The following is a 22,903-nucleotide window of genomic DNA, read 5'->3' on the forward strand; positions in this document are numbered from 1 at the left end:
GAAAATCGTAATTTCATCGAGCCATTTGATTGTTTGCGTCGGCGAACAAAACCGAACAAATCTCTCGGAATACTAATTTTTTATGGTTAAAATTTATACGTGAAATTGGCATTGACGGCAAAACCACATCACTACGTTTTACTGTGATTTTTCCAATTGCATTTTGACTTTATGTGCGACCATAATGTTTTTAACGCGATTCTCATTTGGTGGAAATTTAATTGGATTGCAGATAATCAATATTCGATAAATTACAATTGAAATTGCATCTTAAAATGTTTGGCTGGAAAAAAATTTGGAATTCGTCATATAAAGTACATTTAATTAAACCGGAATGAGAGATGAAAATAAAACCGAACCACTTCGAACTTAGACAATTTTCAATTTTCGCCCATTCGATGGGTGTAGTATTGCTCATGAAATGCCGGCGAATTTGAATCGAGAAAATTGCCGACAAGATGAAATGGCACAATTTCAAAGCTTTGAAAACTATTAATAATCGAGGAAACAATGCACGACGATGCAGCCTGTGTACATATGGCTTCGAGCACTATGCATAACATAAATGGTCTAAAAATTGAAACTTTATTTTGAGGCAGCAGTAGTAATACGTAACATTATACAATTTTCTGACTCGAGCACATTCCTTGGCAAAATGAAACTTGGAAACTTTTGACGCTATTTAATTGAATGCATTATGAGTTTTGTGCATTTTCAATTACGTTCCATGCGTCAATGTCATCGTCGTTGTTGTCGCTGTTGCTTTTTTTTTTTTAAATTCATTTCAATTTTATTTATCATAATTAACTGTTCATTAATTTATCCTTTTTTCGGCACTGACGCTCGAAATGGAAAACCCATCATTAGCATCGGACGGCCAACATATGGATAATCGGGCTGGCGCACAACCAACAGGAAAAAAACCATACTCGAATAATTGTAATAATAATACCGTAGTTTTGTGAAAATCGATTGAATTTTTTTTTCGTGTGTTAGTCATAAAGCACTGTCTGCAGCCACATTAACACATAATCATTTATTCATCGTTTTCTTGTCATTACCTATTCACTTTGTCCACTCATTTATGAGTTTGGATTTAGTTGTACCGAGATCCTCTGTTGCACACATTTGGCCTCAATCGTATTTCTAGCGGACGGGCGCTCGCTTGCTCTTCTAGCCCATCGAATAAATCTACATTTATGACAAATGTATATCACGTTTTATATGTGTTAATTGATGAAAATGCCCGAAAAATCTAAATATGGCGTAATAGATTTTGAAAAATGAATGAAATGCGAATGTCGAGAGATTTTCCTGAATGAATTATCATACACAACAATATCGGTATTTTATCGTTTGTATACCAGATTTATTATCGAATTATGTTCGGGGTTTTTTGTTTTCTCTTGTTGGTCATTCATTCATTTATTTGTTCGTCCCTGTGGCGGTAAGTGAGTTGTCTGTCTGGCCAAAACATTTTGTTGATTTATTTTTACATGCACGTGGAATATAATTATTCCGCCAATAATATGATGACTGCCTTTTGAATTCAATTAAATGCCATACGTGGAATATTCAACCGAATGACTTGATTTTTGCCCATAAAAAGCATAATATCATGATTTCCATGGTTGGTAAATGGAAAAATTCTTGCAAAAACTGTCAATTTTAAAATACCTAAATGTGGTTGCTGTTCATATGAGAAAAATGTGTCAGCCAAAATCCCAGCATATCACTTACATTGTCATATCGAACAATCATTGTCACAAATACATAAAAATTATTTTCCAATTTCCATGGTTTCAAGAATATGCAAGTTTATTCAATTTTGTCTGCCATCTTGCCATATACACAGGCATTTGATATGCGAGCAGCAGCAGCAGCAGCAGCAACAGCAGCGCCTTTGATTAAAAATGAATTTTTCCCATTTATTATGCTTTGAGATTGTTGCGGTTTCGTTCTTGTTGAAAAAGTGCCAAGACTTGCTTTTGCTAATGATGAAGCTATTTTCGCAAGGAAAATAGTTTAAATTTTGTTGAAAATGAACTTTCTTCCGTAATTTTCATGAAATTATTTAAATTCTAGTTGATAATCGATTTTCTCGGGGGAAAATACTTGTTTGCAAGTTTACATCGTTTCTTTGAAGAGAAGAAAAAAATACGTAAATATTAAATGAAGTCATTACGATGAGAAAATAGTCGTTGGACGTCAAGTTTACCAACGCAAAAAAAAAGACAAAACTTTTTTTAAGTGAATATAATATTAGTATTCACTTCCCAGAATAAACAGATAAGTAACATAGATAAAAAAAAATGTTACCACAAAAAGTAAATGCCACAGAAGTTTGTTCGGTGCTTTTTTCGTCCACCAATCAATTGTTTTGCATCAACAAAACCATTTGCAATTTCAACCGATGATGATTTTTTATTGAAATGATTTTCGTTTGCAGTATTTATGGAGTTATTTATAGTTTGTGGCTGTTCCGTTTCAATTGATTCGTTTGGAGTTGTTTCTTTTCTATATTTCAGGATTAAAAGCAAAACACACGAGCAGAAAAATTCTCTGGAAAAAATATATGGAATACTTGTTGGTGAGGTAAATGTTTTTCTTGGAAAAGTATGAATGATGTGGTTAAAAGTTATGCAGGTCCATGCCAATTAGCTGGAACAAGAGAGAATGGATGCTTTGATCCTTTGTACACATATTGAGATATGAACGCGTCTTTTTCGTCATCTGTTTATTGATTTTCATTGACAATCATTAATTATGAAGTCGGTATCTGGGAAGAAGTTTATGGCATTTTTGCATTCTCACTCATTTGATAAATTGACGGAAAAGCATTTTCGGAAATGACGAGATGATGTTTGTGTGTGTGTACTCGTTCGCTAGCTCGTTTTAATATTTGAGTTAATTAACGGCAAAACGTGGCAAACAAAAATTCATATTCTCTCTCTGTCTCTCTGTATTGAAGACGCAAACGTTATTGCTAGCGGGTGGAAACGAAGACGATGATGTTCATCTTTGGAAATTATGATGCAGCACGAAAATTGCATCATGCTCCATTGCCAAACAAAAGTCTCTCGGTTCGAATGGAACATCGTTCGAAAAGACTTATGAATAAGTACATCGGCTCTTGGAATTTTTTTTTTTTACTTTTTTCTTCTTGTTCGTTTCATGCGACAAGACGACCGTTGAGTGAGCGAGAGAGAGAGAGAGAAAGAGAAATCGTTATTTCAGCTCTTTTTCTCGCTTGCGTTTGTTCCATCGTTTTGTTTATGTTTTTCCTTTGAATTCGTTTTTCCTTTTCTTTTGAAGTGTGTAGCTTTTTTCTCTTTTTCTTCTCCCTTTCACTGCCTCATGAGCACAAGATATGTGTAAGATGAAATTGTGGAACAGAGGCAAGCGTTTTATGTTGTTTGTGCCAAGTGCTTGTCGCCGCTTTATTGCGCTTACTTTTCTATTTAAGTCATTTTTCAAATTAATTACTTACTCTTTGCATAAGTTTTCCCTTTTATACATTTTATTGCACACAAGTAACTTTTTCTCTGTCTCGTTTGTTGTGCTTCTCTCTCTGTATGTTTATATATGTGTGTGTGTGCGCGGGCCGTTGCTGCTGCTGTTGATTTTGTTGTTTTTTTTGCACAATTTTTAATGAAATTAAATAAATTACGTCGAATATACCAGTATAAATTATTATAATCGCCCCAAAAGCTGCACGAATTTTTTTCCCTATGAAGTTGAGAAAGGGAGAGAGAGAATGTGTGCGCGCGTGGGGCCATTTGGCTGGCACAAGCAAAAAAATTGCACATTTGTTGCATGATCACGGTCATCAATCAAAGTGCATTGAAAATGGCTTTCTACCAAATCATAATTCTGTCATTAATATGCGCCGAAAGTGCAGGACATTTTCAATATGCCACTTGACGCCATACAATATACATTTCAATGTGATAGAAAAAACACACCAAGTTTTTGCTGCTTTCAAAATTCAATGACTTAATATTTGTTTGGGGCTTTTTTGCAATCGCAATTTTTTTCTTCGTACAACATGTTTTTTTCTCCTTCTTCTTCGGTTCTTTCACTAACTTGACTTTGGTAAAAATCTAAAATCATTTTTTTGTTCTGGTTTGATTGTTTTCCTCTCCTTAAATGCTACGCATTTACATAATAAATAAATTTGATTTTTTGGTGACTCTGTGTAACCCTATACGTTTGTTGACTTAGTTTTTAGTACTTTATGTTCCTTAAATTAGGCTAGAGACTTTCGCTAATTTCGTTTTTTGCTTTCTTTTTTCACTTTTTTTTCCTTCATTTTATTTGATGTATGAGAGTATAAATGTGTGTGTGTGTGTATGTTTAATGATAGGTTCTGAATGGGGAGAGGGAGAGAAAATGCGTTGACAAAATGTGTGTTTGATGTGTTGAAAGTTGTTCCTTGAAGCGATGAAGAGACAGTGAGGTTGGTTTGAAATATATATGTACACACAGAAGAAAAAATATAAAAAACTACACAGTAAGATAAATCAAAACAGGATTTATGCGACAAATCGTGTAAAACGTTAAAAACGTGTAAAATATCGTGTAATTTTCAATGTTTCAAAGATGACGCATAATACGTTTGACAGATCCGTGTATCGGGTAATAGTATTGACCAATTCATTATTTTATTTGAATTTACACGATATTTTATCATTTTACACGATTTGTCGCATAAATCCTGTTTTGATTGATCTTACTGTGTAGTTTTTTATATTTTTTCTTCTGTGTGTATATATACGTAGAGATGGAAGATGAGAGAAGGAGGAGGCATGTACTAATTACGCCGCATGATATGATTATGGTTTTTGGTTTGGTGAGGGAACAAGTAATCATTCAATATGATAATTTTGTTTTTGTTGTTGTTGTCCGTGACACATTGTTCACACATCCATTTTCTACCGACCATTTAAGTATATGTAACAGCTATTTTGTAGAGAGATTGCAAAGTGCCAGCGATAGAACGCTGTCCTATGCTGAATTTACAGCCTCAGATGTCTATTCCGCTGCTGTAACGCATTCATAGTACAAATTTAGTTTAAAATTTTTGTTCTGGGGAAGTTATTTCAAGTTATTTTCAATGTGATGCCTGAGTATTTGGGGAATTCAGCATTGGACAACACTACATAGAGGCAGAACCACACTCTCTGATTTTGTATCATTGGTTTATATATGTATTTATATATGTATCTCACAGTTAAGTTTTCAATGACTAATTCAAATCGTTTGTATATTTATTTGTGTGTTTTTCTTTCATTTCGATTTCGTATAGTTTGTGTTGTCTATTTTACCCGGGAAAATATTTCAAATATACTATCATAAACATCATTATTTATTTACCTTCTTCATGAGGATTATTTCCAAAATAATCCATCCATTGTATTTTACACGATTGGTTCCGCATATTAGCATTTCTTCATATATATAGATTTAACTTTATGATATTTGCTATTATTACTAGGGGTTTCATTTTTCTTCCATCATTTTCACTTGTTTCAAAAAATATCAATTTTCACATAACACAAAGCCATTTTTTTTTTCTTAAAACTTGTTTTTTCTTTCTTTTCTTTTTTACTTTTTACTTTAGGAAAACACATTTTCATTGGAATTAAAAGCAAATCAAAATACATAATTAATGGAAACGAAAATTACGCTAGAAATTGCTTAAACAATATTAATAACATTACTAAGCTAAATGCCATTGGCTTGCTTACCGCACGATGTTCGGCCGCCGTATTCCGAACTGCAAAGAGAAGAAGAAGAAGAAGAAGAAAAAGAAAGAAATGAAACAAAAATGTCATGAAAAGTGGTCGGTGGCACTAAAATGTGTGAGGAAACATGAAAATATTATGAACGCATATTACTTAAAACGAAAAACGAACGAAATAGAATTGCGTGGAGGTGGATGCATGATGAGAATAAGTAACGAGTGAAAAAAAGACGATAGCTTCCATTAAAATCAATTAATGCTTTTTTTGGACGAAGAGGGGAGAAATTTCTGTGATCATGAATCCTCTACAGCCAATAACAATGCGACGAATTACTTCGTCAATGGCGAAGACGATGACGACGACAAAAAAAAAATATAACACGAATACTAAAGCTCTTTTTGATGTGGTAAACTCACATAAACGCGTATATGAAACCATATTCTGTGTGCTGCTTTATTTGATCGTTACAACTGTACTGTGGCACTCAGTGTATGTATTTGTTGCCAAGTGTATGTGTATGCACGCTTGCTTACGTTATGTGTTTGTGTGTTTTTCCTACGTTTTTCATTTAACGTTGTATTTTATTATTATGGTCTTCCTTTCGCATTCAATAATCATGTGGTCACGCTATTTTTCTTTTAGTTTTTCACATCAATTTTCTTCGAATGCACACACAAGGAGCCAGCCGATGTTCGTGTGCGTTTCAATAATAAAATATATGATATTCATGGCATCGGCATTTAATATCCCTTACACTTTGCGCTTCGAAGCTGTATTATTTAGCAAAGAGAGAAAACCTAACGGTCGCAATACAAAATTCGTCGAACGCAATTCTATTCATCTGTGAATAAAAAAAACAGCAACAACCACACAGAGACTTGGTTTGCGTAAATTAACATGAGTTCAGGTCTTATTCTCGAATTTGGTTCGTTTGAAAGGCATAGAAACTCTTTCTTTGTGAGAATATGTTCTTCTCGGCTGTGTGTCTGTCTTTCGTTCTTTCTTTTGTGCGTATGCCGATTTTCATTTCAACATTTAGCTTGTTTTATATCGTGTAAATACGTAAAACGTGGCAATATACCACACACAAAACATATTAGCTCAATCGACAACGACAACGATGAGGACAACGTGAACGACGAATATTTTATTTTTGTGTGTTGTTTGAACGACATAAAAATATACTCCGTAAAGGGAACAACAACAAAAAATTATCCGTGCAAAAGTGTATGTTGTCACGAATGTGTCGAATGAGAACAACTGAAACGCGCGATATTTTCGATCGAATGCGTACATGCTTGACTGCCACAAACACACTCCACCGAACAAGACCAGCAACAACAACAGGAATGAGCGCACACATACCTTTGGTATACAAAACAACGGAATTCTATTTCGAATTTAATGGAAACATTTGTGACGGAGAGTGTGAATGAATTTTATTTGCGATCGCATGTCGCAGTTAGCGGAAGTGAATGTACGCTTTTTATTTAAGACTCCAAACATGGTTCCCAGCTATTATGCACAATGAATTACAATGTAATGCCCCACAGCGAGTATACTGAACACCTTTTGCCCATTCAATCCAACTTTCAATTGCCTCTATTTGAAAATGTTATTTCAGCCCAGAAAATTACGGCTGTCAAAATCAACGACAACTGTACGGTCAGAACATTTGGTATCTTTGGAGAATATAATTGTCGTATGGCCCAATTGAAGCTAGATATAAACACATTTATACACAGAGAGAAAAAGAGAGAGAAATCCTCAATGCAAAAGCTCTGTAATTGATCAAAAATCGAAATAAATCGATGGCTGTGAAGCAATTTCACTTTTCGCTTCCGGAGCGAGTGTCCTATTTCGTAATTGCATTAATTTTATCATAAATATTTGTATTTCTCGGTAGCATTGAAAACATCAATTTATGTATGCAGTGGTGAAAATGCGTGCCTCGCTCCTTTGTCACTATATGTATATTCCCTGGCTCGTGCTCCTTGAATCGTGAAAAAGGTGATGTGGTATTTCGCCTCGCCAAAGTGCCAGCACACACAAACCATCGCACGTTTCAGCATTTTTAGCCGCATTGGCATATTGCGTTCTTACCGCAATAATAACACAGGTGTACAGTGAAATTGGAAGGTTGTTCTGTTATACACCTCGCTACATATAATTAAAGACTCAATTAAACAATCCTCGGGTGAAATGGGAAAATCACGCCATGAATGTGCACCACTGAACGGAAAATAGTCGAACGAAAGAACAGAGGAAAAAAACACACAACTCTTGACAAAACTACCCAAATGACGGGAGCCTATTCGCTACACACACAACTCACCGGAACTATGAAAGGAAGCGTGAGCGAGCAAGCAAGCAAGCAAGCGAGAGAGAGAGAGGGAAAATTGGCAGAGAACCACATGAACACACAGAGCAAACGGGTAAAAATGTGTGATAGTGAGCTAATTACAGGCCATGTTAATGTTATTCTAATTTTTGATTGTAATAATTGAGACCTTTACGTGAATATACGTAGAAATGTGGACAGGCATTATGAGGTATGACGCGGCGTCGCTTGTGACACAATGACTATTTATTCTGATTACTTTAAATTTGGCGCGCGCTCGTTCATTCGCTCGTATCGGTTTCACTTCAACCGGCCTATGTGCTCATGGCTCGATCAAACTTTGATTTTAATGGCATTGGTAAAGTGGCACACTGGACACTCGAACACCACCACACTCGCGCGCACACATGCGGATTTTGAGTGGATAAACAATGAAAAATTACAAAACGTAAGCAACAAAATGTTTCCCCTGATCCTAATGATGCGGACGAAATATGCAAATAGAAGGTCAGCTAAGGGGAGCAAATGTGTTTATTTCGCTGGCTGCCCAACAACATACACACTGAGAGAGCTGTGAATCGATACAAAAACCATTTGCAAGTACCCCCATTTCAAACTCAGCACGACACACAAATTATACTCGAAACCATCAACTTTCATTTCAAGTAAGAAAAAACAAGAGAAGCGGACGAGGAAGAGAAGAAAATTTGTGATTGCGCTGTCATTCTTGAAGTTAGATTTTTTTCGTCGACTTTTAAGTGAAATAATTTCGAAGAAAAAACTCTTCAAAGACGCAAACGATGATAAACTTGTTTCGTTTTAAACAGCACAAAACGACCAAATGATTAGTTTTAAACAATCCGAGCTATTACCATGGGGAGAAATTGAAGTTAGATTATACGTCAGTCCTTTTCTTCGAAAACAATTTTAATCGAAAACTTTCCGATTAATCAAATAATTGCGGCTTCAATATCTAAAGTGAGTTCCATTGATACAACGATTTTGGGTGTTCAATTCAAAATATATGCTCGATTCTTTTCTCGTATTTTCAACATGGAAAAAGGAGGCGGATGAAATCAAGTATCAGTATTCATTTTCTCAAGGTTATTATTTCATCGTGCGTATAATTTCCGTCGTCGACACATGGGTGACATACGGTTCTCTCTAGAGAGTAGCTACTTAGGTGAAATTTAGTGATTGACGAAAAGAAAACATGGAAAAAACTGAACAAAAGAATGATGTCATTTGGGCTGGCTCAAATCAAAAATTTAATTCAAATTTATTGACGAATTTAGTGTTTTGCTGACTGATAGGCACAAAAATGTATTCCAATCCAAAGCTTACATCATATTATGCAAACTTAATCATTAAATTTGTTGAAACTTGACTCCAGTTTGTTTTCTTGGAAAATGGAGATGGTATTGCCTTTGGAGCAGCCACTGTGAGTGTGAGTTGAGCATGGAAATTGAAATTCAAATAACTGAAATGAAGTAAATGAAAAAATTCCAAGCACAGTTCAATTTTTTTCTCCCTCTTCCTTTCTTTCTCTGTCGTTTCTTGGCTCTTTGAAATCTCTAAACTTAAATTATACGAAAGATGGCAAGAAAAAAAGAAGCGTGCGCTCGCGTACGGAAAAATGCAAAATAAGCATTTGCCAAGTTTGGGCATTTATTCAGTAAAATTTGACTAGCGCACATACACACATAGTCAGAGTCGCATTCTTAAAATGATTAATTAATTATCACAGTGAATTGCGTTTGAAAAGTTGCAACAACACACCAACAAAAGTGTCGAGATAGAACAAGAGCGAGTGAGCAAGAACTTGACTCAAAAATGGAAGTGGTTAAAAAAAGCACAATGAGAATGACGTTGCGAGAGATCATTGAGAATAAGAGAGAGAGAGAGAGAGAGAGAGAGAGAGAATGGCCACTCGTCGAAGAACGCGCTATTTATTTGGTGTACTCATCCATTCTTCAAGTCACATAGGTAGTGAGTATTTACATAAGATGTAATTTATGGCACGAGCGCAAGCAGCCAACGAGCTTACAATGAATTTTGAGAGCAGAGAATGAAAAAGAGAAAGAAGAAAAAGTCATGAAAATTAAAATGAAAACCCTTGACTTTCGAGCAATATGCTTGCCCGTGCTCTCGTTCCTGCGTTCCTTTTTTTCTTAATTTTCTATATTTGCCACCATTCGCTTGCTATTGTTTTGGTGTGTGTTTTTTTCTTCGTTCATTCTTTGGTGTTCGTGATCGTTGTCGCCATTGAGCGCCGAGAATAAGTTTTATTTTTCACGAAACTATGTTGCGAGCGACTGAAAGCATTAGCCAAGCGCCGGTGCGATATCTAATTTTTCGAAATATTCTTAATAATAATCAGCGACAAAAGCTTGGCTCAATTAATCGCGATATGGCAAATAATAGCGTTACCTTGGAACAAAAAAACGCATCCGATGAAAAAACATAAAATAAAAAAAAACAACGAAAGAAAAACCACACGGCGCTAACCCGTTAAACCAATCGCATTACCGACCAACCGACCGACGAATGGGTGTGAAAAACAAAGCCATCAATAAAAGTGTACCCATGAACAACGAACATTAATTATGTCGAAAAATATGTTACCATTCGTTACCCTGAGCATAAGAATGCTTACGCGAAATCGAAGACGAATCAAGAACCCGAGCAGAACAGAAATAACAGAAAAAAAATGTATAAATCAAAGCGCGGGAAAACGCGAATGATTGGAACGAAATCATTGAGCGAGAGAGAGGAAAAAATGAGCAGCGTAAAAAAGTTTCCAAGTAACCAAGTAATTATACTAATCACTAATCATATTGACCTGACTGCTCGAACCGCAGCGACACACAGTCAAACGATGAAAGAAAAGAAAAGGTTCGAAAGAAATCGAATCGAAAACGTATTGACGACGCCAAAGTAACGATACCGTAAATAATATCGGAATATAATACGTAACAAAGAAGGGAGGGGAAAAATGATGAAACAAATTTATGTTGTGAATAAAATATTCAATTCGATTCTCTTGAGTCTTCGAAATACATTTTCCTATCATAATACAACGCTACGCTGTAGCGTTACAACTTGCCATTCTCTTTCTATCACATTACATAGATATAGTGTAGTATAATACCAATAACTACAATAAAAATCATTCAAACCACCACTTCGAAACAGGTGAACAGGTATCGAGTGTCCTTCCCTCCGAATTGAATTGTAGAGAATAGAAGGACGAAGGAAGAGAAAAGGAAACTTACAGAAGTAAGAATACGGTGCAAAGAGGTGAAAAAAAAACCGAAATGGAACGAAATAGTATAACATAGCCAGCGACAATGGAAAAGAAATATGAGTGTGAACGAAGAGAAGCAAGAGAGAAAGAACGTTCCGTAAATTTATACACTGAAATATATTCACGTATACTGTTTTTACGATTCAATTTGACTTGGTGGCAAGTACATTGAGCTGGCACATTGATTCTTATCAGTGGCCCTGCTGCCAAACGAACTACGCTCATCGCATTTCAAAAGCGGCAGGGCTACCAAACACATCGTCATCGCCATCACCATCACCATTGCCATCGTCGTCGTCGTCGTCGTCGTCGTCGTCGTCGTCGTCGTCGTCGTCGTCGTCGTCATCATAGTGAGCTCAAGCGCATTTTATCATATACAGAAGGTGTTTTGTGCGTCGATTCAGTGTTTTATTGCAATAATGTATGATTCTTACGGTGAATCATAAAAAATACTAATGTCAGCAATGGCACTGCCAATAGCTATGGTCTGGAAATCATTTTATGCACACCATATGTGGTGTGTATGTGTAGTGATATGCTTCGCACCCAAACACTGGTGCTTGGTGCGCTCATTGAGCTGCTTTTATTAAAATGGCATTAGCCATAATACAATAATAGAAATAATAGGGTAAATGGGCTCGGTATCGACAGAGAGAAACATATGGAGCGAACGAAGAACAACAGAAGCAATAGAAAAAACGAGAGAAAATATTATGATAAAATCAAAAATGGTTAAGACTCATAATATTACATAAACATTTTTCATTCTTTTTCCTATTTCTCTCCGTCGCACGCGCGCACTCTTTGCACCAGTCGCTGTTTGGTCTGTTCATTCGGAATGTCGTGTTTTCCCATCATTTGTGCGGGATTTTCTGTTGCATTTTATCCTGATATTCAATTTTATATATATTTGTTCTCTCGTGTTATTGGCAGCACCGTTTCCTGTCCACTGATTTAGGAAGTAATAAAAGTTGATTCCAATGACAACAACGACTAGACATCCATCTCCTGCCAAACGTAATTATCGAATAGAAAATGGAATATGGTGGTTGGCACAGCAGCGCTCACGAGCAGATGGTTAATAGCGTTGCTGCTGCTGCTGCTGCTGCTTCCACCGCTTTGGTTCCCCCATGCCATAATACATTTCAAATGGATGAGCAATGAATCGTGCCAATGATGAAGATGTCGTGTGAATTGGATGTTTTTGCTAATTTGATAAACAATATTTTTTAAAAACATCAAATTCAACACTTGCAACCCATGATGTGCCGTATTTTTGTTTCGCCACCGAAGTGCCAGCACCAGCACTGAAACCGTTAAATGATTGCGAAGTGTTCGCACGACTAGAGCTTAAAAGTTGTGTACAAGCCAGAGAGAGGGAGAGAGGGAAAGAGCGAGAAGCGGAGAAATGAAGTATACACAAATAAATTGAATGCGAGTGCTAACTTTAAAAGCATCGCAGCAAACATTGTGTGCCGTGCGAAGGCAAATAAAAGCAAATGCAAGGAAAAATCCTTCAGGAAATTGAGAACATTTTTTATTCGCAGCACTTTTCTACTTCTTCTTTTTGTTTGCCGTTGTCTTTTTCTACTTATTCGTTGTCGTTTCTCTTTCGGCACTGTCTGCGTGTGTGTGTGTGTGTGTGTCTCATGACTGCAATCGTTGTTTCCATGCAATTTTTTTCACTCTCATTTCCTTCTTCACGTTGACGGTGTTTTATAGCGCAGAGTGTATGCATTAAGCGTTTTGGATGCATGTGTCAAGGTAATTGAAAACGGCATAAAACTTACACACACTCATTGTCGGCAGAGCCAACACACTAAATTGATAGAGAACGACAGCATTTGGTGCAGGAATATGAGTGTAAAACACACATCAAATAATAGCAGTTTAACTGGTGCGATGAAGAGCCAGAGCGAATAAAAGCGAGAGAGAAAGAGAAATACCGAAGAGAGCGGCAGAGAGTGAGAGAAAGAATGCGATGTCTTGGAACACAAAGTAAATGACGTTTAAACGTTTTAATAAGGAACTTTCGCGAGAAACGGGATTTACGCCACCGTGAATGCTTCTTTGCATGTAAAATAAATGTAGTTTAACGGTAAGTTACGATTCCTGGCGTTTTATTACAGTTTGCATTTTTGATCGAGCACCGGGAATGGATAAAAACCAACACACGACTCGAGAGAGAGAGAGAGAGAGAGAGAGAGAGAGAGAGGGAGAAAAAAGAGAAAAAAGAAGAAAGAATGTGGCAAGCATTTAGTCTCATTTATTTTCGTTCGTTCGTTGTGCAACGCCCTCAAAACGAAATACCTTTCCTTTCAACAAATTTCGAATCCAATATTCTTGGGCTCGTATTTTTGTGTGTGTGTGTGTGTGTGTGTGTGTGTGTGTGTGTGTGTTTGAATTCGGGTTTTTTCTCATACCGAACCCATGATATTCGGTGTCATTTTTTTGATTATATAAACACATCCATGGTGAAAATGCCATGCAACCAGGTATATATGTTCACAACGCACGTATTAAATGAATCAGAAATTATGCAGGAAAAGGGAATTTTTCATAGCATTCATCAGTGCTTTTTTTGCTCTTTCCTCTTTGCCGATCTCTTTCACACAATTTCGGAGCAGTACGACTGTTCTGGTGGAGAATGAAAGGTAAAATATGGATACTTATAATCGTTTTATAAAGACGGATGGTCTCGGTAATAATGATGCCGGCACAATAGAAGCTAGAAAGAAAAACCGTTGCCTCGAACCGAACACAGCCTCTCCTTGTGTGCAAAATGTGAAACGATGATAAATCGAGCTGATAATTTGGATTGTATTAACGCAGAAAAAAATGAAAGCGAGAAAGAGAAAAGGCGTCTCACGTGCGTCGAAATAAATCGAAAAGTAAATTGAAATGGAGTCGTCTACAAATGGCCATCACTGCAGCTCATGTCCTTGTTGCTACTGCTGTTGTTGCTGTTGCTGCCGTTGTCGCCGTTGCCATGTGTGAATGGTGTCCGAATGAACGATGGCAAAATGGCACACAATATGTTAATTAAATCAATATTTTTGAATGATAGACACAAAAAGGGCGTCAAACTGCTTTTCCCACTATTTTAGCCTGCATATATAAGATATTGTTATAATAATGATGCACATTTAATTGGTATGGCATCCAGTCAGCCGGTTACAGCAGCTTTTTTATATATAGAACAATCTGCAGAGTAATGATTCAAATGCTAAAGCAAACCGAATTGCGATTGTGGTCGGCATTCCAATGTGAATTATTTCAGAATCCAACTAAAATATACACTGAAAATGGAATCATCATCGATCATTATCTTATCGATTTGTGAAAACTATGTTTTCGAATAGACAACGATATGAAATACGGAGCAACATTCAACAGAAAATACCTTTCGACCGGTGAGAATGCGATAGCAGTTGCAAACAACCACCGAGAAACAAGAATGACGAAACTCTGGCTCTGCACTTCGATGAAGTTTCAAAAATATTGAATAGCAATTTTTCGTACACTCTTTTGGTTTTGCGTCGAATGTGCATATTGCCTAGGCCACTTTTACTGCCGTGGCATTCTTGGCATTGCTCGTATTGCTTTTGTTGTTGCTTTCATAATTCAATTGCGTTGCCGTTTGTTCTTCAAACATAACCATTTCCCCAAGTGGTTGCTTGACTCGCACGATTCATCACCACGCTCTCTAAACCTATGTGCGGGAATTGTGAACAAAAGTCGAATTTATGTTTCGGTTTTGGGTTGAATCGACTAATAATTCTTCTATTCGTTTCGGCTGGCGAGTACACACGCGAGAATTGGTTTTATGTGCCATTTTTCTTTTGGCTGATACTCTTTTTTCCGTTTCCCCTGCCTTGACTTGGCTTTTCATTTCACGCCGTCGTCGTTGCCGTCGTTTCGCTCTTCCCTTAGAACCACGCAAGCCGTTTCCGTCTTGTTTTCATAAACCATAAATGTGTTCATAATATCGCAATATGCTGTTCGCGAACAAAGTCATAAAATAATTTAATACCCATTTTTCTTCAATTTTTCTCATTCCTCTCTAATTTTCTTCTCTCTCTCTCTCTCTCTCTCTCTCTCTCTGTGTGTGTGCTGTTATTTTTTCTGTATTTGATTCTTTCGGCTCTTTGATATTCTTTTGTTTTCATTCTTCTGCCGCTTGGAATTTTTTCCTTGTTCTACTGCTTCGTCTTTGAATTTTAATTCATTCGCTTATAGCCGAATAAATAAGGCTTTTGTGTTTAACATTTCGTTTTTTTTTCTTTTCGTCGCTCTCTACACCGTGGATGTGTGTATGTGCTATTCTTTTCTAATATATTTCGCTTTTTTCCACAGCTCTTGGTATAATACGATTTTTTTCTCTTTCCTCTCTCTCTCTCTCTCATTTCAATGTCTCGCTTTCACTTGTCGACTCTCTCCTGATCCGCTTGCTGATTGCGTGAAATGTATTTAAGAACTGACTATTGGATTACGATTTCTTTTTGTTGTTCGCTGGCTTTCATTCGGAAGCGCTTTTCTTCCTTAAAAGCATTAAAGTATTTAAATATAGAGACATACACACAGCAGGCATTTTCTATGTTACTTTTCCGTCGGTGGCACTTTCCTTCATTGGTTTTTCTTTATATTTACCATCGCTGATTCTTTCTTCGATTTTCTTCTTCAATTCGGACGGTGAGTGAGTTCAACCCTTTCGGATTTTAGTCGTTGCGAATGATTTTTTTAAATATACAAACATCAACCCCGAGCACAAATATACAATACACACACACTAAGTTCATACCCACCCAATCCCATGACCAAATAAAATGACTTGGAAATGAAATTAAATGCCCACAAAGAAATGGTCAAAATGTGACGTCAAGTAAATAAAATATATTTCAAGGTATGTGACTGTTGATTTTCCACTTGGTAACGATGTTGGGTTCGACCAAAAGTGAGCCCATACACAAGAGAAAGTGAGGGGGAGAGGTAGAGAGAGTGAATGAATCGGTGGGAGACGGTTAAGTGCAGGGAATTTTATTTTTGTGACCGGTTGTGAAGCTTATTTTTTATCGTTTGTTTTCGTACATTTCAACTGACCATTGTATAAGTGCGGACAAACATACGATCCGCTAAGCACACATACACACACCAGATATAAAATGATTTTATTCCTTAATTTACATTTCAGATGTGGTAAAAAGTCGGTTAGTCGTACGACAGCGAGAAGGAAAAGTGTTGACCACCAACCAGCAGTGGAAAAAAACATCAACAACTGGGTACGAAGTGGAAAAATTATGAAATAGCCAAATGAACGCGCGTTCACCGTATTTTATTGGTTTTGAAGAGGTTATTCGCTGGTTTAACTCCGTATATATAAAAACCATTGCATTTGACGGTAATGTTATTCGCTGTTTTTTTTCCTGCCCATTCCATTTTCATATACACATATTTTCGGCCGACTGTACAGTGTACACACACACACACACACACTCAGCTCTTTCTGCACGAGCAGAAAAACAAAGCTCAAAAGACATAAAAGCGCTACGCGGGACTTCTTGACCGGAATTTTTATGATTATGACTCACAAGATCTTTCCGTTTTTCGCACAAACAAACTCACACACACATATCCAGTCATAATGCAATGGTTAAACAAAAAACCGTCCACCACCACCACCATTCATATCATTGGATGATATACATATGCGTACATGGTATTAAACGCGCTTGCTGTCGGCAAAAACTCCGTCTCATAAATTAAGTGGCATAAAAACCACAAACACACAGTGCGAGTGAGAGGAAGGAGTGAGTGCGGCAGTCGCGGAGCTAAACCACGACGATTACATTCATACATTTGCTTTTATTTTTGTTTTTATATTGCCATTTGTTCCTTTCATTCCAGTGGCAATGACTTCATTTTTTTCCAACAATTTTTTTTTTATTTTTATTTTTTGTCGGCGAATTTTATGTAGATTTTCGAATTGTGAAAATACAACATAAGAAGAATGTTGTTCAAGTGAAACAATTCGTGAAATAAAAACATTGTTCACGAATCACGCAAAAATTGTACAGTGTTGAAATATACAAGCGGAAAAAAGGGAGATGATGATGATGACGATGAAAAACAGCTAGTAAGTTCGTATAAACGTAAAAACATGATGGAAATAAAAGTGACGACGGAAATGAGAGGTTGTGAACTGAATTCAAGCGACCGTAAACTCAAGCAAAATGACATAATAATGAGCAATAGAACAATAAATTCCATGAATCGGAATGGAAATGTGTGCATTCCGTGAAGTAGAGCAAAAGTAGCTCGGACTTGAAAACAGAGAATGAAGATGTTTTTAATGATGCACTTACCTAACAAAAAAACTTCTCGACTATCGGTCAACGGGGGCTTTCGTTGTGCATGGTTTGTTTTCCTATTGCTGTTGTTGCCGTCGCCGTTACTGTTGCCATTCCCATTTCCACTGTATGCGCTTTCGCGCGCCTCGGCCGCATTTCCCTCCATACTGTGGATTGGTATCAGCGGCGATATGCTTGTCAAGCATTTTACACGCATCAAACTATCCTCAAAATGTGAACTATCCAATTGCATGTGAAGACCCAAAACCGTTGTCACCAACCCATGCTGGTGCACAATCGGTGGATACGCTATCACTGATGAATCGTACACCTGTTTTATTTTCATCGGTTTTTTTTCAAATAAACGCACCAATCACCACCAGATAAACACAATGAAATGAAAGTGTAGAGAGAAAAAGAAAACATTTCATTGGCACAACTTGAATCGGCAAATGGAAATCAATATCTGACACAGATGCTGGGCGCAACCAACTGCTTGACACTTGCAACTCGGAACAAAACACACAATGAACATTGTTCATTGAACATGTGTATCGTAAAAAATTAAATATAAATTTATTCTAAAAAGCCGGCAGAACGATAAATAATGATTTATGCGCGCTATCGTCCAAAATATGGTAGCGAACAAAAAAAGGTATATAGAGACCGAGTGCTGCAGATGAAATGCGCCAGCAACTGAACGAGTATAAAAAACAGTGTAGAGAGCAGTTGGCTACATGGCATTTGGCGAACAGCAACATATCTATTGTCGAACAAACAACTTACCGCTATATCATTTATGAACCATTGTATCGAGCTGGAAGGATGCGATTTGCCCGATGTGCAATTGATATTTAATGTATCACCTATTTGATATTGGCTTTGTTCACCACTTATGTGTGGACCCTCTCGAGGTAAATCTGCTCCATTATGCATGGATTACAAATAGTCAAAAAGGGAGAGAAAAAAAGAAGTGAGCGAAAACTGACATTAGAGAAGCGAATAAAAGGAAAAAACTACAATCTATACACTTTTTTCTCCCTATATGTGGGTGTAGGTGAGTGAGTTTTTTGGTATCGAAATGGCATTTATTATGCATCATATTGTATGTATAGCGCGGAAAATGCTTTTTCTCTGCTGGTTCTGGTACTGCCGCTTGGGATTTTCTATTTTCTATTCCAATCTAAATTTAAATCATGTAAAAAATTCACAAACCGTTTTCCGTTCGATGTTGAGGTGGCTTGCATTACGAGTGCGATCACAGAGTGATAGAAACATTCAACTAATGGAAATATCAAATGGCAAAGAGCGCTGAAGATTACGTTCGACATTTAATTCGAAACTACTAGTTTCTTTTTTTCTCTCGCTCAACTCTCTAGCTCTGTTCTGTCGACGGGTGGAAGCGACAGTTCGAACTTCTGGCCCTCTATCGACTTAATTTTGAAGCATTCTGTCATATTCAATACACGACACTTGACAGCCATTGACAGTTCATGTTGTACACATTGTTTACAAAACAAGATAGCAACTAGTGAAAATTAACTGATTTTCAGGACTGAAATCAATGAGTTATAAAAGGGGCAGCAAATTTCAAATGTATTCAGATTTATTTTAAATAACTTATTTAAACGTAAAAATCGCATAGCGGTCACCAAATCGAATATAATAGAAATTATAGCCAAACAAATGAAAGAACGTATTACTCAAAAAAAAGCCGATGTTAGTTCTCAAAAACAGTTGTAGAGGGCCAGAATGATGAACATACATTTCTATAGTTTCAGTACAGAAATACGGAAATGCTTCCACCCGTCGTGTTCTGTGTGGTATTAATAAATAATTGCGCATTTATTTTAATTTCGCTGTACCGATGAACTGAACAGATTTGTGCACCGATTACTCGATGTTCTCTCTTGCATTTCCGATCGGATTTTTACTACGTTTTTCCACAATTTTGCCGATTGTACATGAAATGAATTCTACAACTAAACATTTTATCCACGGAAGTAGCGCTTTTTTTCCATCATTCTCTCTCGTTCTGGATGAGCACACATTTGTGATAAATCGAACATCAGAAAAAAAACAGCAACAATCAACAACATTCAGAGCTTATCTTTATCTTACTGTGGGCGTACATTTGTGCTCTTCGGGCTTGTGTGTTTTTTCTGTTGTTTACTGAATTCGATGACAGTTTATTACAAAGCATATGCAGCGGAAAAAGCGGTTTAGGCCCACAGATAAAACAAAACTATGCGAGGGATAAAATTGTGTTTACGGTCGCCGCTAAGGGACTTGGATTATTGAATTTTAAACGATTTGCGCATTGTAATAAATTCCCATTCGTAAAGTTGACTATGAAAAGCGAGAAGTTTTTCCATTTCTCCAAAACATAAAATATCATAACAAACATGTTGGGTTACGAGTTGTGTCGATATTGCGGGCACAAGTGAGAAGTCGTGTATATACGATTTGGATGCGAGCAAATGGTCGAACGAACGATAGTGTGCCGGTCTTTTTCAATGGAAGAAATGTGCTCACGTTCATGTGAAGGCTGTTGTTTGCATAGTCAAAGACGTGCTTTGGTTCTCTCATATCTTATTGAAATGATCGACATAGTTGGAATCAAAGTTTTATGTAAATTTTAATGTCTGGATGCATAAACTCGCTCTAAGTTCATAAAAAAAGAGAGCCGAACGGGCAGAAGGAAACAAGAATATTGAACAGAAGAAGAAGGAGACAGACAAAAACACACACACACACACACACAAGGCATTGACTAGTTCTGATCAACTCGACCAGTGCCCTCCGAATCCCCCTTTTAAAATATTAATAATGTTGAACGCTGCCAAAAACATCAAATAAATTCGGGCAAAATATTGCAAGCAGCAAAAGGCGCAAGTAATCGCTGTAGTGGCCACATAAAACTGAAAATTTCATTTCTTTGCCCAGAGAAAGTTTCTTTTGTTTCACTATCTGTACACTCTCTCTCTGTGTCTCTGTCTCACTTTCTGTCTTTCTCTAGTCCCGCACTCTCATTTTATGCAATAGCATGCCAAGTCAATACGAACCCGAACACACTATGAATAGAGTTTAAACTTCATCGGAATGAAAACCGAAAAACTTTCCTCTACATTGTATTGCATAATGGGTTCGAGACACAGAAAACCCCTCGAGTTAACTTAATTTACGATATTTTTTTCCTCTAAAAAATCGATGATACTTTCTATTCTCTCTGCGTTTTAAAAACGCCGTTTTTCGTCTTATTTTGTCTCGATGTCATAAATTTTGTTTGGTTTACTTACAGACTACTTCCATTCGTCCTTCGCCTTCAACGGAAGAAAAATTCGGTGCTTCGGCTGATATTTCACAACGGTAGACTCCACTTGATTTTATATTTAGCCGTCTTATCATCACTTTCACGTCATTCGATGATTGATGCTGTTAAAAATGAAATTGATAACCATGCATAAAGTAATTGTACGAAATTGGCATAGATTTTCCACAAAAATTTCCAAAATTCCAAATAACAATCTATCTATTCATATATTGAATTTTTTTAAGTTAGCTCCAATTCACATGTATTTCAAATGCATAATCAATTTTAATTATAACATTCAATTGACACATCAGAAAAAAAACGACATGACTTTTGTTTCAATTTGCAACATGTTTGTGTTTAAAAACGTGCTTATTCTCGAATCCATCCTATATCTCGAACATGTGGAAATATTTTGCATATTACATATTGAATTATTTTGTTCAATTATATTAAACACATTGCACACCTTTTAATTGACGAATGTCGCATTTTGAGTATTTTTTCTCTTGTTTCGTCTGTATTTTGTATTCGTTCGATTGGATACAAGTAAAAAAGACAACTTTGTTGTCATCAATTCAAATAAATTCATTTCTCTGCATATTAAACTGTGTTGTATTCTCTCAATAAAGTTTAAAGTTGTTCAATGAATTTCCGACAACCAATCCCTCGACTCGAACAATAATAAATAATGAAAATTGCATTGAACAACTCAATATAAATTGGAGCATCAATTTAAACTTAATTTTCCACTGAATTCATTTGATGCAATGAATTTGCTTCTCAACGTAACCAACACATCGCAGCATAGTTCATTGAAACTATGGCAACAATGTAGACATCTGATGATCCAATGCACTGCTTTTTTTCGACCAGAAGCGAAAACCATGAATAACAACAGAAAAGTGAAACTAATATTTTATCATTATTTTTCATTGTGCAATAAATTGCGTTCACAAATAAAAGTATAATGAGAAAATATGCCTTGGTTTGTTGTCACTAAATGAAAAAAAGAGTTTTAAGCATCCAGTTCATTGTGCGTTCGTACAATTATTTATGTTTAGTTTTAATACCGGGATTGACAATGACACATCGTTAACAAGCCACCACCGGCAAAAGGACTCGCCGAATGTCAACCACCTTTTGGCATCAATTAGGGGAATTGTTCTAATGATGTTGTGGTCGAACGCTCAGAAAGTTCTACTCACGGATCAGAGCCTTCCATATCCAACTACCTACGGTTGCTGCTATTATTGAAACTAACGAGGTCAACAAGAGAGAAACAAATACTTTTTTCCCGGAATAAAATACACGATTCTTGCGTTGAAACGTTGAATAATAAAATTTATTTGGATATATCCGTTGGAAATGTTCTAAATTGTTGTGAAACATTCAATTTTCTACTAAAAGTATTAATGCAGTTTTCGTTATTGTTTTCATCTCTCAATACCAATTCACGAACGCATATTCGTATATCGCAGTTGACAAAATATCTAATTTGTGTTTTATAACACAACCAACAATTGACCACATGCTCAAAATGTTTGGATACAAGTGGCTTGGTTCCAACAGGAACCTAATTTGATTTTTTTTTCTTTTCCTTTGAGGGATAAACCTCAAAATAACCCCATTTATGGAAAGCATACGCAAAAACGATAAATGATACTTGGGTTATTTCGTGGTTTTTTTTTCTCACTCCAAATAATCGCGCGTTAACCTTTGGGAAAAAATCGCATTGAAAAACTCATTGTGATCAGCCTACTGTAGCGCAAATTTAAATTAATATGATACTCTGTTCGTAAACCGTGAAATAAATTGGATGCGGAAATAAATTTCCAAGGAAGAGAG

General features: G+C 36.5%; 1 protein-coding gene across 1 annotated transcript in view; it reads right to left on the reverse strand.

Annotated features, from left to right (window-relative positions):
* Nucleotides 1-5,587: 5,587 nt before the first annotated feature.
* Nucleotides 5,588-22,903, reverse strand: part of LOC129567495 (uncharacterized) — a 60,027-nt gene continuing 42,711 nt past the window's right edge. Inside the window, exons 5-8 of the mRNA XM_055444461.1 lie at nt 21,042-21,177; nt 18,529-18,662; nt 17,758-18,073; nt 5,588-5,779 (exon numbers count right to left, since the gene is read on the reverse strand). Coding sequence (XP_055300436.1) covers nt 5,685-5,779; nt 17,758-18,073; nt 18,529-18,662; nt 21,042-21,177 — 681 coding nt within the window. The 3' untranslated portion in view covers nt 5,588-5,684. The remainder of the gene's footprint in view (nt 5,780-17,757; nt 18,074-18,528; nt 18,663-21,041; nt 21,178-22,903) is intronic.

The sequence above is a fragment of the Sitodiplosis mosellana genome, unplaced genomic scaffold (assembly GCF_009176505.1).
Source record: "Sitodiplosis mosellana isolate CC-2019 unplaced genomic scaffold, AAFC_SMos_1.0 Smas_scaffold_11, whole genome shotgun sequence".
Taxonomy (NCBI): Eukaryota; Metazoa; Arthropoda; class Insecta; order Diptera; family Cecidomyiidae; genus Sitodiplosis; species Sitodiplosis mosellana.